The sequence below is a fragment of the Atta cephalotes genome (genome assembly GCF_000143395.1).
Source record: "Atta cephalotes unplaced genomic scaffold scaffold00024, whole genome shotgun sequence".
NCBI classification, from domain to species: Eukaryota; Metazoa; Arthropoda; class Insecta; order Hymenoptera; family Formicidae; genus Atta; species Atta cephalotes.
The window spans coordinates 75,036-91,871 of record NW_012130088.1 but is presented as its reverse complement, the minus strand read 5'-3'; the positions used below and the strand labels follow the sequence as shown (position 1 = coordinate 91,871).

Genomic DNA, 16,836 nt, shown 5'->3' with positions numbered 1-16,836 from the left:
GGCTATCTATTGGTTCCACCATGAATTTATTACTCTTGGATTGAAATTATTTAGTAGAAAATTCATTATTAGATTGTAGTATGTAAAACAAGATTTTAGAATTTGGATGTCTTCAAGTTTCATTGAAATGAGCATTTAAATCTTGTTTATTTAATAAATAAATATTTGGCAATAAATTCTTCATTGATAAAGTAAGGTCATACTAATAGAAAAATACGGGATATGTTGAATTGTAATTATAGAAGTTAGATTTGATAATCGTAAAATCATAAAACGTGAAAATCGTAATATGAGATACCCAGAATATTCCTAATATGAAATAACCCATACTCTTATATAGTGAAAATCGTTGCTAAAGTATAAATATTATTGTACAATAATAAAAAAGATAATCGGAATGAAAATCGAGTGCCTATATCTGCAATGCTTGAAAATTTCCAATTACTTGAAAACGAGCTCTGGATATAATCTATCGCATGTTCATTTTTTGCGCACGCTGGCTGTGTTTGTTTGTATTTTAGAAACATTAAATAAAGTTTTTTAATTGCAATACTGATATACTTTGCGTTTTATTATCAATTTTTCAGAGCATCTCATATTAGGAGCACAATTTTTTGACTTTGCGATTTGCTCACTTTTTACATTTCTTTAATTTCTTTAATTTTCAAAAAAATGGAATTTGAATTAAATTTTATGTAATTATCTTAAAACTTATTAAATTTCCTTCAAAATGACCTATTATTTTTTAAAATTCTGTCTACAGACTTCTAGCATTTATCCAAAATGAACTCTCATAATAGGGGCCTTTCCTCTCTATATAACGCCAGACTTAAAGAAAAATTGATATATTTTTTAAGGATTTTTTAAGGATTTTTTAAGGATTTTATTCATATTTCAACATCATTATGAAATCATTGTCAGTTATGCCTCAATAATTTTAGATCAATTAATTCCAAATTGGATCAAATAATATTGCATCATAACGTTAATTAGATTATATTTCTTATTATACCGTTTGTCATCTCGATATTGTCATCTCGATTTCCCCCACTCTAAGCGTCGCGCGTCTGCCGTAAACTGTAGGCAGTTTAAAGTGAGGAGCACAGACTCTTGCATAATGCATAAAACATGAGGCATAAGAAAATCAACCAATCAGAGTTCTTTATTTCATGGAAAGGAAAGAAATAAAGAATTTTGATTGGTTTATTTTCTTATGCATTCTGTGTTATGCGTTATGCAAGAATCTGTGCTCTCTGTCTTAGGGCTCAAATAGATGAGTGACTTTGTTACGCGAAAAACAAGCGACATATTCATAGATTTTATGCTGTGTGTGAATAGGTTGATGTTTATGTATTGCGCCACATCGCCAGTCATTCGTCTGTTCCAACCTATAATCGTTTAGTAGCTTTTGAATGTCTCGGCTATCTGTTTTTAACTGCTTTTTATCTTATTTCGCGGTAGAGATTATTAATTTTTTTGTAACAAATGTCCTATGAGAAATATAATCTAATTAACATTTTGTGATGCAATATTATTCGCATTTGATCCAATTTGGAATTAATTTCTAAATCATTGAAGCATAATTGACAGTGATTTTATAATGATGCATAAGTTTTTATAAATTTTATTTATTTTATTCATTTTATTTATTTTATTTCAATGTACCAATTTTTCCTTAAAGCTTTATTACAATGATTATTTTCGGTTTCTACAAAGAAAAATGCATAAGAAAACATACAAATTAAACGATCCTCAAACGGTCTCAAAAATTTGTACCCTTCTGTTTTCCTCGTAAAATGTATTATCTTTTTGTTCATATATGCAGGGTACCCCAGAATCCAATACCTTAAGATCAATCAACTGATTTTAATAACAGATTCAAGTCTTAAAATATATAGGAAAGAAGTTATTATATATTCCCGGCAAATGAAATATATTAGGTGTAGTAAAAAGAAATCCATATATTTTCTATCAATTGAATGAAAATAATGGATTTCTTTTTACTACACCTAATGTGTCAAAAATAGTTGAGGATAAAAGATATCTTTAACAATCGATCGAGCCCGAAAAATAAAGCTATCTAATCTGATTAATAAATCACAAGTAGCACAAATAGCAGGAAACATATATATTATTATCGCACTTTAAATGTTCCTCTTAATACTGATATCAATGTTTATGACACTATAATATATATTTATTGACACGCATACAGTTATTTTAGACTACTTTATGAATATTTTTGACTTAAGCGTTTTTCTAAACCTAATTTCTGTGAAAAGAAGAGTTATAGAAGAAGACAGTTATAAATGATGATGATCATTTTAACATTCTTCTATTGTAATCAAGAAAATAAGCTCTGAATTATAATTAGATCCATGCTAGCTACGATTATTTTTTGCAAGAATGTAATACAATCTATTTTACTTAAAAAAATAGTTTCAAATAAATAATTTATATATCTCTGAAATAAGAACTATTTCATTAAACATCTGAATTATATACTTTACATACTGATAAGTTTTAACTTTGAACTATTTATATTTATTTATTTCATTTATTTTTGAAATGCGTACAACTACATGATTCTTTTTCTCGAAACCTATTTTTATTCCTGAAAAAGGCTTTTTGAATTTACATATTTTTTAAAATAGATTTACATATATCTGATTAGAAAAAATAAATAAATAATGTAATAATAGTACAATATATTAATATTATATATAAATGTTAAGATATTTATTTAAATTATGAACGAAATATAATAGATAACTTACAGTTTTCTTGATAGTGCTTAATATATATATAAAATTGTTGATATTATTTAGCACATTTTCGAATAAAGAAAAACATTTAAGTAATTTTAAGTTTAGAAAATATATAATTGCACTATGAATTCACGATAATTAATAGAATAGTTAGCATTGCGCGTTTTAATCTATATGTTAAGAAAAAAAAGAGCCTAGCTTTATCAGTCCTTTATCATTGGACGGTGCGAGGAAGTTATAGGAGATCCATCGCAGGATTTCATAATATTATGAAAAAGTAATTGTTTTTGTTGTTTCATTTATCTTTACATAATTTTTATTTACAAGATTCAATTTCTTTTTCTCTTTCATTCTTTATTCCTTTTTTTATTCTCTCTCTATACTTATTACGCAATAAAATGGTAACTCTATAATATATAAAGTATTTCAGAACAATAACTTTTCTTTAAAATTTAAGCTACAACTAATTTGTAATTATATAAAATTGATTTTTTATTTGAAGAAATTTTATTAAAATTAATGTAAAAATTTTTAACAAATTTTGGCTTAAAATTAAAATAAAATCTTGTACGTTACTTAAAAACTTCTTAAAGTGTAGGATTTTAAAAAGTCAATATTGAATATTAGAAATATTTGTATAACTAATTTCCTAAATTAAAATTATTTATTAATACATACACATCATGAACATAACAATAACTAATAAAACTTTGTTATTTATTTATAATTTTTAAGTTTAATTTGTAAAAAATTGAACTATATTGAATTTTTAATCAATTATATATATCGATTATATATAATTTGAAATAAATGACTTAATCATAAATGTTAGAAATAAACGATGTTCTTTTTTAACTTTTTTTTAGTACTTATAACTTTCGATAATAATAATAGTTTTGAAATACCTGTATACATATACGTCCAAACATATGTCTTCACATATGCATATATTCTCTCAGAATTATCAACGTTAAATACATACGTTGCTTCAGTTTTACTTCATTTTTAAATTTCAACAAAACTGTATAATTACTGACTGCTTCTAATCAAATTGAAAGGCTCTACAGTATAATTATAACATAGATATTTTTATTTTCGCTTATAATTTATACAATAGGTAAAATAAGACTGTCATGTTACGTAAAATTTTGTAATATGAGATCATCCATTTATATAAATAATCAATATACTTTACTTTATATAGAAATACTTTACTTTATATAGAAATACTTTACTTTATATAGAAATATAACATTATTATATGTGATTATCGAGTTAAAGAGACGTCAATTCAAGACTGTCAATTGGATTATCAATTAATCTTATCAATTAATCTTATTTCTAAATTAAAATAATTGTTATGTCATCAAGTTAATAGTCGCGCATTATTAGAAGTACCTTATACATTTTTAAATTCTATAATCCGTAAAAATTGATCTTTGCGGAAAAAATATAAAAAAGCAATACGTTAAAGCACATATCACAAAAGCAAAAACTTTTCAATAGTAAGAAAGTTTTTGCAATCGCGTGTTATTTGGTTTTTCCTTTTTTTGGAAAAATTATGCAGAAAAATTTGGAATATTTAACTTGCATAATTTTTCCAAATTGCATATATTTGGTCATTATGTACTTTTAAATAAAGTTTTCCGGAATATAAATCATTCATTTTTTAAATTATTAATAAGAAACTTACGTTTTTTAAGTAATAATCGATTCAATTATTAGCAAGTTATTATTATAAACGAGTTAGTTACTCTAAATCTGTTCTGAATATCTAGGATATCAATCTATGAAGAAACGTGTAGGCTTGAATTTAAAAAAAATCATGATTTTTAAACTAGGGAGACCATAACGCGTTTTCTCGATGTAGAATGCAACATAAAGTGTCCGCTTCTGCGAGAGGAATGGGCCGTCAAGGATGTCGTCACAGTCGTCCTCGTACTGCTGGTCGTCGCCCCGGTACCGAAGCAGTGTTGCGAATTTGCCGGGCACCAACCCGAAATCCAGGAGATTGCCTGCATGTTCCTACCGAGCAACAATTGCTGTTTAACGGAGAAATTCCGAGGCAAAAAATTGCTAGGGAAATGTTGCCATCTTCTCGGACGTTGTTTTGAATTTGTGAAATTTGAGGCATTAGAAAGTTTAAAACACATTCTACTTTTTATTTTAATTGTTTTTAAAGAATTTAAATTTTTTTAGAACTTAAATTTTTAAATTTTTCTATTCTGATTGTTTTTAAAGAATTTGTTTTTTAACAGAATTTTGCTGTTAAAATTTTGTTATTAGATCTTTATAAAATCCAATTTAATATTGGTTAATTGAATTATAAAATCATAATCATTAATTATGATTTATTACTTATTTTGAGTATTAAAAGCATTGCTATTCAATGTTTTTAGAAATTTAAGTTTACGTGTCATGTAAATATAAAAAAAGCGCTTTTAAATAAATCGCGCTTTTAACAAGTTTTTAATAAATCCGTTTTTAAATGCAGCTAGATTAACTATTGCACTATATGTATGTGAAATAATCACCAATTACATTTAATTAACATACTCACCGTACGGTTTTGCAGAAAGGAGTACTAAAAAGGCAGTAGATGATTGGATTAGCGGCTGAATTGAGCGGTGTCAAACTTTGTATAAAGGTAGCGACTGCGATATTTGTTTGAGTCTTTCGTATGTGTCCATAAACTTGAAGAAGATCGAAGACTATGTATGGACTCCAACAAAGGATAAATACTGAAACATAGAATTATTTTCGCTCATATTACGTAAGTCTGGCAATTTATATTTTATGCGCATAATGCTAGTTAATTGAAATTTATAAAAATATTAGAACAAATATGTATAATGTTCATCATCACAAATCTGAAAAATTAGAATATTAAAGAAAAAAATCATTTTATCTTGAAACTAATAATTAAAACAATAATTTCATAATATATATGTATATTAATAATAAATTATCCATTCAATAAATTAATTGATCTGGTAGAATGCAACAATAATTATAACGTCACTTTTAATATATGCTACAAATAAAACACGATTGTTCGCATGGCTTTTAATTGAGAGTTATTATTTTTATCATAAATTACGAGAATAGTACGAAAACCGAATAAAATGATTGTTTTAAGTTTCTGTCAATTTTATTTTAGATATTAAACCTAACAAACTCAAAATAACGAAATGCTCCATTTATCTTTTTGCAAATATGCTTTGATTTGATTTATAGGCGTGATTATAGGCTTCTATTTTAGAGATAGATGACTTATGATTTTTCATATTTTCTGTTCAAGAGAAAAGCTTATATTTATTATAATTAAAACAATAAAATCTCAAAAAAAAAATCGAAAACAAAACAGAAGACAATATAATGAAATGTATTTTCAGCATTAATGCAACGAAATATAAAATATGGAATGAATTTTTTACCTGTAATATATATTTATCAATATATATTTATCAATACATTCAAACAAGTGGAACAAATATAATTATATAAAAAGAACAAATTATTTGTGTATTATAAATAGATATATCACAAAATTAGTTAATTTTATTTTGAAAAAATTATTATAAATACTTAAGGAAAAATTTAAATATAGCCAACGTTATTTATCAATTATAGAAGTTTTTATAGAAAGATATTAACTTTAAACTACAATATAATTAACATTTATAAATTATTAATGTAAACTAAACTTTTAAACAAGAAACAAATCCGATTCAGCAATACTTTGGCGACACGGCGGGTAATTTCGAACGGCAACGTTTTGATCGTTTTTTAAAAATTTTAACTTATCACACACATACACACACACACACACACACACACACGCGCGCGCGCGCACACACACACACACATACACACACAATATGAATATTATTGTAGTTTAAAGCCAAATGATTATTGTAATGATAGAGTATTTTTTGAATAAAAATTTCTCTTATTTGATAAATAATCATAGTTTTACATATTTAAATTTTCGCCTATATTTGTATGTGCCTATATTCGCTATTTTTCCCCATTTTAATTATGTTAGATTTTGAGCTCCAAAGGATTAATATGATATTTATAATAATTTTATTGCAATATAAAATTATACTTCTACGTTAACTTTATGAATATGTGAAAACGTAAATTAGATTTTTTAACTTTAAATGATTTCTAGGATATTAAAATCCTATTACAATTTTATATGTTGTATACTTAGGTATATACATTAATCTCCAAAATTCTCTGATAGTACTTCGGAAATTAATTAAAAGTAATCATTTTAATGTAAAAATGTCGTACATCATAATTACAAATAATAGTTTTCAAATTACAGACAATTAAGTTAATATTACATAGAGTTCACGCTCTTATATATATGTATTAGCCGAGATATTATCCTAATATCTGTTATTGATTTTCACTGTTCAGCTGATTGATGTGAACGATTATTGCTTCGATATTATGTACATTATATTATGTACATTATAGTAATTAACTAATATTATTTCTTAGCAAATTTAACCGTTAGACATAGGTTATTTGATTTCTTTTTTCTGATTAAGATTCTTAGTCAAACGGACTTAATTATTCTTAATGTTACCTAACGCAACGCTGAGGAATGTTGAAAGTGAAGTTTGTAATGCATAATAATAGTCCGACCATTGAAATCAGCTTAATTGATACATAAAGTTCAGATTGTATATATGCCGTTGTATTTTAAAAATACGCACCGACAAAAGTAGGGCTAGCGCGTGGCCTTGGTAATTGTTTGTACTAATACATCGCGCTGTGTTTATCGCGCGTTAAGTCGGTTCTACATTAGTTATAAGCTGATCGCAAGTTTATTGCAATAGCCAATCTAAAGCTTGTATTTTGAAATCAACGCTTCATATTGGTCGCAACAAACTTGCAATCAGCTTGCAACTAATGTAGAATTGACTTTAGGCATATAGATGGCCGCGTCATTTCGCATTCGTGCGACTCATCAAGTGTATAAGATAAAGCCACAAGCCGTTGTCATTGTTATTTCTAGGAATGCAAGCAAAATAAATTCTATGGCAAAAAGCTTTCTTGCTATGAATGATTAGCTATTATATTATTTATTATGTATCGTGATTTAATTTTTACTATTCATAAACGTATCTGAAAATGCCGATTACTTCAGATATAGATACATTCAGATATATGTAGATAGGTAGAAATCACAAGAGCTATAAAATACTATTTCATTATAATATGTACAAACGATAAATATATACAGTGAGAGTAAGAAGTATTCATACAAGGAAATTTTTTATAAAGAAAGTCTTATTTGTAAGAAATAAACATTAATTAGCCATTTTATACAATGAATATATTTCGTTCTAACATGAACAAACAAATTTCGCATATATTTCTGAATTTAGAAGCCAAATTTCTTGACTGTACGAATATTTTTTGAGCATCCAAACAATAGAATTTTTAATTTGTGCTTTTTCAGATGATATATTTCCTATAATTAATGCACATCTTTTTGATATATATGATTTTAAGAAAGTCTATATTATTCTATATGAATAAATTATTAATTACCCAGCAAGAAATGATTGTCAATTAAATCGAATCGACATCGATTCGATAATTTATTTCTCGCTAGATAATATTTACTTTTTAAAAATAAAGTTTTTTTAAAAAATATTTTCTTTGTACGAATACTTTTTGTACTCACTGTATATTTTATGCTCTTATAGAGATTTAACAATGGAAGTGATTAATTAGTAATTACTTATTAAAAGTATTATTGTTCAATCATCGTTGCTTTTAATATAAGTAATCGTTACCTTTCAATATTGAATGGGATTTTCTATAATATAAAAACTTGGATTCGAATTTAACTGGTATTGTTCTTCGAACTTTTAATATTTAAAGTTAATTCGCATGTCATTTTAGGAAGTCATTTAAAAGTATGAGGAATGTCTTATTGAATTTAATCAATATGTAACAAAAAGCAATGATTATTAAGTACTTGTTTTTTTCACGAAGTTCATACATTAATTTATAAAATATGTCACATGTGAGTCGTAGTTTTATATTATATGATTGTACTTATTTAGTGTTTTTTTTTATATTATATCGTTGCAATACAATGATTACATAAAACATCATGTATGACATTATATTCTAATTGTATAATAATGACTGTAATTTACAGTATTATCATGAATGCTACGAAAAAGAAAAAAAGATCTCGTAAGTGAAGGTGAAGTCGAAGAGAAGGTTCGGGAAGGTATCAAGTGACGGCGAAACAATCATGGGGTAAATATTAAGTAGTTGCTATTATATATTACTTGTAACTTGCCAGATTAGTCGTTTTTCTATTTATTCTTCTTAATTAATCGATTATTTGGATAGCTCGCGAATAAGAATTAAAAAGAAAAAAAACTTTTATCTATAAAAAAAATTATATATATACATATAAGTTGGTACTTAAAAAAAAATATATATTTTTTCGAAAATTATGTAATTACTTTATATTAAATATCTATTTAAGAAAGATGTACAAAAAATTCAACGCAAGTAATTATTATTTTTAGCAGTATACATTTTTTGAAATATTATAGTGTATATTTTATATTTACATTTTACAGATCAACGCAGTTTCAATTTCGCCACTGCGACTGGTATGAGTAAGTCAAATAATTTTTTAATTGAAATAATGAATCTATGAAAAAAATTTTTAGATATTTATATAGATATGTATATACACTTTTTATTAACTTTAGAATATAAAATATTACCAATAAATATGTAACTTATAAATTCGATATATACTAACAAATGGATAGGCTAGATTAATATTATCATTTAATCCTGAAATGCGTGTATATTTATCTGTAGATTTATTGTGTATATTCTTCCCCGGTACTTGCACACATATCAGCTCATTATATCGATTCGTAATTCAACGATGTATTTATTGACACATTCTGTATCTTATGATGCAGAATATTAATTATACACCAGTCGCCTGAAATTTATGGGATAAAGCAAGCGTAAATACAAAATAATAGAAAATATTCCATAAATAAAGTTTAGCAAAAGGTAAATAAATGATAATAAAATATTATTTGTACAAAAGAGAAGTTTTTAAGTTAAATAAAGATGTAATACCTACTGCATTTTTTGCCAAACAATCTACATACAGAAAAATTTTTACGAAACATAATTAACGAGTACTATAAAGATATAATAAAATTATTTAAAAAGTTTTTTAAAATCAATTTATCAAATCAATCTACCAATATATATCAATTTATCAAATACAATACAAATAACTAATTTTACGAATTTATTGAAAAATAAACGAAAAGGATAAAAAATAAAATATTAGTAAAAAAAATTGAAATAATAAATTTTTCTTTTATGTACAAAATTTTATAAATAAAAATAAATTGACAGTAAGACAAAAAGAAATTGACAAAATAAGATACGGCAAAGTTAGTTTTTATTAAATGTGTTGATTTATTTATCTTTCTAAACATTTGAAAAATAGAATTTTAAAATGTGTTTGTCTTTCACTTTTTCCAAAATTAAATGTTGTATAAATTAGCAGAAAAAAATACCTAATATATTTATTAGAAATTTTTTCATAGTGTATATGTCAGCAAAAGAAGGACAACAAATATTCCATAACTATCTGTTTTAAATTTTAACTACTTTATTAAAATCAACACACTAGTATTTAAATGTGTTCGTTTTTATATTTATATTTATATTGTATCAAAATTAACTTAGTATTTCATACCCATCCATATCAATTCAATATTAACTGTTTGTTTATTTATGTAAGCTATAGGTAAAAAATTAAAAGTAAATTCAATAATTAAAATTGATATTATCGGAAATAATATAATAATGAAAGATAGTACGTGTGCAATCATTGACGAACTTAATTGCTTATAATTAGAAAATTACTATTGCGATATTTTCCTATTAAGATTTTTTGTTACTTAGTTTAAAATATTCTAATTTATAACTAATTTAAAATCTCTCTATTAGAAAAATTTTTCGTATTGTGCATATCATAAGATTCTATATAAATAATATAAGTAATTAGTCATACAAAAATTATAGAATATAAATAAATCAAATATTTAAGAAGTGATATTTTAGAAAAAAATATCTAGATTCAAATATTTTATTATTGTACTTCAATGAATCAATAAAAAGTAATGTATTGATCTGCAAATACTTTTTATATCAATACGTGATTGTAAAAATATATCTATATATTGAATTATTTTTTATTAATTTGTATATTTACTATGGTGAAACGACCCTGTAAAAATTCTAATCATTTCTAAATCTCTTTTTCTTTTGAGAATATCTCTTCATATATTAATGAACCACTTATTTTATTTATTTTTATGGTTTGTTATATCGAAATTTTTTTTGAAATATATCGAAAAAACCAAATAAAACTGTTTTCAAAAGAAAAGAAAATTTAGAAAAGATTAGAGCTTTCGAAATTTAAATGTTTTACTGCCACAGTATATGTACAAATCGATAAAAAATAATTAATTCAATGTATATATTTTTATAACCATTAATGTAAAAAACATTTGCAGATGAATACATTACTTTTTATTAATTCATTGCTAAAGTAGCAAAATGTTTGAATCTAATTTTTCTCTGAATAACTTCACTTTTAAATATTAATTTTTGTGCATAACTAAAATTATTTATACTATTTATATTGAAATGTTATTTATTTTTAATTATCAAATAAATAATATTTCAATATGATAAAGCATTGATGGATTATAATATCAATATGCAAGATATTTTTAACAATAGCATAAAACACTTAATAACTTATTAGAAATTAAAATTAATTGTAAACGAATTTTTGGTCTTTTAATCCATGTAAAGCTGAAAAGCTAAACATCTATCTTGTACAATTTTGTTAAGAAAAAGTCAATTTTAAATTTATCAGACAATTTCTCGTGAAAATTAAAATTAGAGAAGTTGTTACAAAACTTTACATATATTACATATATAGATATTATTCGAGGACGATATAGATTTCTTTAATTTTTCAATACATCCATGATCAAAAGAGAATTAAAAGTTGCTCTTGTAATATCAATATTGGAAAAATTATGGACAGGAAAAGTCGTCGTGAAAAAACTGGACGAACATCTGACGCAGAGTAGAATAACTTTTTTTTTAATAGAAAAATAGTTTCGAACTGCCCGCGGCTAATTCATTTTTTGTTTGAGAATATTTAAATGAATTCTGTTTTTCCAATAGCATTGTTAATGCATTAATTATAAAAAAATATTTTTTAATTTTATAAAAAATAGAACAACGATGTAATTTCAAAAAAATTCATTATGTAGTTTCGAAAATTTTATCAATCAGTCCAATATAATAATTTAAAAAGACTATCTCGTAAAATGATCAAAAGTTCATACTATTGCTAATTTGAAAAAAGATTCACAGCCGTAACGGCTGTAGTAGCAACTAATATAAAAAAGTCTCTATTTTATGATTATATAATAATAATGAGATATTAAATCTGTTACTTTTGAAGTAGAAAAGTTAATTCCCTGGAATTATAGATTAATTTAAAAAATAATTTTTAAGAGAAATTCAAGAATGATATGTATGAAAAATTTGCAAAATTTATGATGTTTTCAGAAATAGATCAATCTTACTTTTACTTTTCAATAATAATGTTTATATCAGAATAATTCTTTAAAATTGATATAAATCTTCCGAATAATCTTTTATATTATTACAATTTATTTTTATATCGCTATTATATTTATATCGCAATTTATATATCGCTATTATTACAATAGCGATTATTAGTTTTGTTATTAATAATAATAATGAACAGAAGAAAGTTACATATATTCGTATTACGTTATTTAATATATATTAAAACAATAAATACAAGGTAATTTATTTCTCTGTCGCGTAAAATAGAAGGATTTCAATATGTGAAAATTTTTTTCAAAGTATGAAACTCATTATCAACAAACGCAAGTTCAATATGTGCGACACATTATATGAGTATATATACGTATATTAATCTCAAATCGTAGATCAAGATACATTACACGCAAAATTCACACAGTGTACATAATTTTTGTCATTTCGCGGTTTCTCACTTTTAAGATTTTCTGATTTCAGAAAATATTAAAAAGAAATTTTTCCAGTTTTTTTATCACATCGTCGAAACTCGTATTCTCGTCGTCAATTAAAAAAAGAAATTTCGCCGTCGCCCATTGAGAATCTGACTACTTACACATTCTTTAGAATTAAAAGGATATACATCATTTGAAAAGAACTTGTCAATGTTCTATGATGAAACACGTTTGTGAAAATGTTATTAACATAAAATAAAAAGATAAAATAATTTTCACGGTTGCTAAAGAAAAAGCGCAATTATTTTGATTAGATTTACAGAGATCATAAATTTTAGTCATACATATTGTATAAACTGTATATTATTTCTTTATTTTAAAAGTAATTAACAAAATTATCTTATAGGAAAGAAGAAAAACTATTTTTCAACTTGATAAAAAGTGATCGATTAAAATAATATCGACAAAAAGAATGTATTCGTAATATGATCAAATTTCATTTTTGTTATCTTTATCTTGTAATTCTAAAAAAACCGCCCTTTTTAATTTTTGACAATTTTGTTAAACTACTCTTTTTGAATTGCTACTTTTTGATTTTACTTACTTGTTTTGATGATTTTTAATGAAGTTACTTTTAATGATTGATAGGATAATATTTACTTAATTCATTCATAATAACTCAAAAAATATGTTTTTTATGTTGTTTTTTAATTAAAAGAACAATATCAATATATGATCATATGTGTCTATATGTGTGTAGAGATATGTATTTGTGTAGTAAATATATTTACATAGAAAATGTTTCATAATTCAAATATGTCATAGTCTGTTTTCGGTATAATATACGATCAACTAAAATAATCACATCTCGTCAGAAATTTTATGTTTCTACGAAATGACTTTATAGTGAAATTCCACGTGTTAAGACTGATGGCTCTATAAAAACGTTATAGATACGATTTATGAGAACATTTATGGAATTCAAAACACATATACGCATACAAAACTAATAAAATTGTTAGATATGTCTCTTAAAAAAGGATTAGGTAAGATCTTTTTATAAGATTATTTTTGGTATTACAGTAATTCTTTTTCATATCAAATATCTAATACTTAATTACTAAACTGAAATTAATTAAACTAAGAACGGTAATCTTATCGCTCGCGAAATAAATGAGTAGATTTCATATTTTTCATCCGTACTTTATTAATTTCTTTAGCCCGCTTCTCTCGGAAAACCGAACATTTCGTATGTAATATACGATCCTTTCCATCTTAGTAGATTCTTACAGAGAATATCAAATAGCAGGCTCGTTTGCTTATCTCCTTGTGTATGCTGCGCAAATAAAACGGCCAATTTCGTATCAAAGAAACATAGGAAATGTTGAATAGAAACTTATTACTTTTTACTGTCGCGAAATATTGACGCAGTCGTCTTTCCGTTATTATTATCTACGAAAGTACTCGTGTACGTCAAAGGAAAAAAACTTTGTATCTTAAAGCAGATGTATTATGGTTTATCGGGATAATAATTTTTTTCATGCCTATACGAATTAATGAAGGATGATCATAAAACCATATACCAGATGTTGAAGTATAACTTCATACAAAGCCGAAGAATCTTATATAAATATTTAACTAAAAAAATTTACTGCATGTAAACCCGAATTCTCTTTAAAGCGAACATAATATAACAGAATTTTTTAATTCTAAGCGTTTTGTGAAACAATTATATTTCTATCGCTTGATTTTATCATGTCTCTTTTTTCAGGCAAATTTAAAAAAAATTGTATGTTTTATAAATATTATTATTCAATAATTTACAACACATTTATTAATTAAATAATAACGTATTTTAAAAACGACATTTTACATTTGTATCATTTCTCTATATGATTTATATCTTACCGAATACTATGACGAAGGTCATTTTTACGGTCTTGATTTTCGCCTTGGGAATAAGACCCCTCGAGGACGCCCTCCGAGTATCTCTGGTAGGTCCTTGACGTAGCGCTGCTCCTTGCGACCATATCGTGACTACGATGACCGTGTAACAGCCTCCTATTATCAGTGTGGGTGCTATAAAGAGGCTAAAACTCACCAGGCTCATGTAGATTTTCCATTGAGTCGGATCTAAATCGATCCAGCACTGCGGCGTATCCTAAAAATGATAGTTTGTGATTACGTTCATCGTGAGCGCCAAACTTTGAAATCATTATCATTAAAAGAATTTTCTAAAAAAATAAGGAAACAGTTGTGTATAATATTGACACTTTATCTAGCAAGATATGTATAATATAATTTTCTTTATAAGTATCTTGATAACACGCGATTTTCCAAAGAATATATTATAAATAAATAAATCGAAATCGACTTTTAAAAAGTATAAAAAAATATGTATTTTTTATTTTAGCAAACAACTACTAAAATCGAAAATTAATATTAGGTGTAATAAAAAGAAATCCATTATTTTTGCATGAAATTGAATGGAAAAATAATAGATTTCTTTTTACTATACCTAATATTTCCTTGTGTTCCTTGTAAAAAATATACGTATACCTGTATTTGTTTCTCTTCATATAGGAATACGATCGGCATGCTGAACAATGCTGATAGCGCCCAAGCCGTAATCACCAAAGCTCGAGCTCTCCACCCTGCGATCAAAATTAATGCCTATCAATTAATAAATTTATATCCAATTTTATAATTAATAAAAGATATCACATATGTTTTGTGCTCAACGGATTTTTTATTAAAAATTTTTTATTAAAAATTTAACACGGGATTTTTATTTTAATTTTTTTTAATTTGTTTTTAATTACATTTTAAACATTTATAAACATTTTTTTTGCGGAAAATTGACGTAGGTGCAACTTTGTATGCAATGTTATGAAAGAAGCGTAGCTATTTTTGTGAATGTCGAGTTTTATGTCAACCAGTAATTCGAAAAATCAAAAAGAAAAGATTCGTCGTAACGAATGGTGTTCATGACGGATGACGGAACTAGTTTGGAAAATCAAGACAAAAATCTGTTACTGCTATAATAAACTTGAAACCTAAAATAACGGTGTAGCGTAATATGATATGATTATAACATGCTACATCATTTATTTAGCTTTCTGGCAACGCAAAAAACGATCGATTACACATCGATATTATATTTTGACATGTATCGTTATCTTCATGAGCGTCATTTATCTGTTATTTTCAATAACATATAATTAGCATCGGCAATTGTCTCAGTTTAAAACCGACATAAAAAAATATTACATAACATATATCATTGATACGAATCCGTTAATTCCAACTATATAATTACGATGTGTACAGTTGATAATTATGAATCGTTGGTAATTGGAAGAATGATCGCGTATAGAAATTCATAACATGATGGGTAGCTCTGGAATTAAAACGAATCTGATTGAATTATTGTAATAGTTCCGCGCTCTTTAATCATGTTCTTTTTATGTCTCTTTGACAATGCTATACTTTAATCTCTGTTTAATGACATTGAGATGTAACAAGTGTATGGTTATCACTAACTTAATTTTATCTATTTGTTTTCGCTATTTGCTTTAAAACCTGAACCGAATCGTAATTAAAACTTGCACGGATTAATATATAATAGAATGCATAAAAAAACGGTTTTATTAAAGTGTCTAAAAAGCTGAATACAAAGCTGAAACTAATTTTGTTAAGCCATCAAATAATTATGTAGGATGGTCAAGCTAATTTTTTTTTATCGTTAAACGTTATATATTTTTAATAAATATAAACACATAGTATTATATATATTTTTATATATATATTAGGTATAGTAAAAAGAAATCCATTATTTTTACATGAAATTGAATGGAAAAATAATGGATTTTTTTTTTACTACATCTAATATATATATATATATATATATGTATATATATATATATACACAC

The 16,836-nt window shown here is 25.0% G+C and overlaps 1 protein-coding gene across 1 annotated transcript in view; it reads right to left on the bottom strand.

Moving 5' to 3' along the window:
• Window positions 1-4,600: 4,600 nt before the first annotated feature.
• Window positions 4,601-16,836, bottom strand: part of LOC105620039 (cardioacceleratory peptide receptor) — an 80,834-nt gene continuing 68,598 nt past the window's right edge. Inside the window, exons 4-7 of the mRNA XM_012201548.1 lie at window positions 15,464-15,558; window positions 14,813-15,065; window positions 5,329-5,509; window positions 4,601-4,793 (exon numbers count right to left, since the gene is read on the bottom strand). Coding sequence (XP_012056938.1) covers window positions 4,601-4,793; window positions 5,329-5,509; window positions 14,813-15,065; window positions 15,464-15,558 — 722 coding nt within the window. The remainder of the gene's footprint in view (window positions 4,794-5,328; window positions 5,510-14,812; window positions 15,066-15,463; window positions 15,559-16,836) is intronic.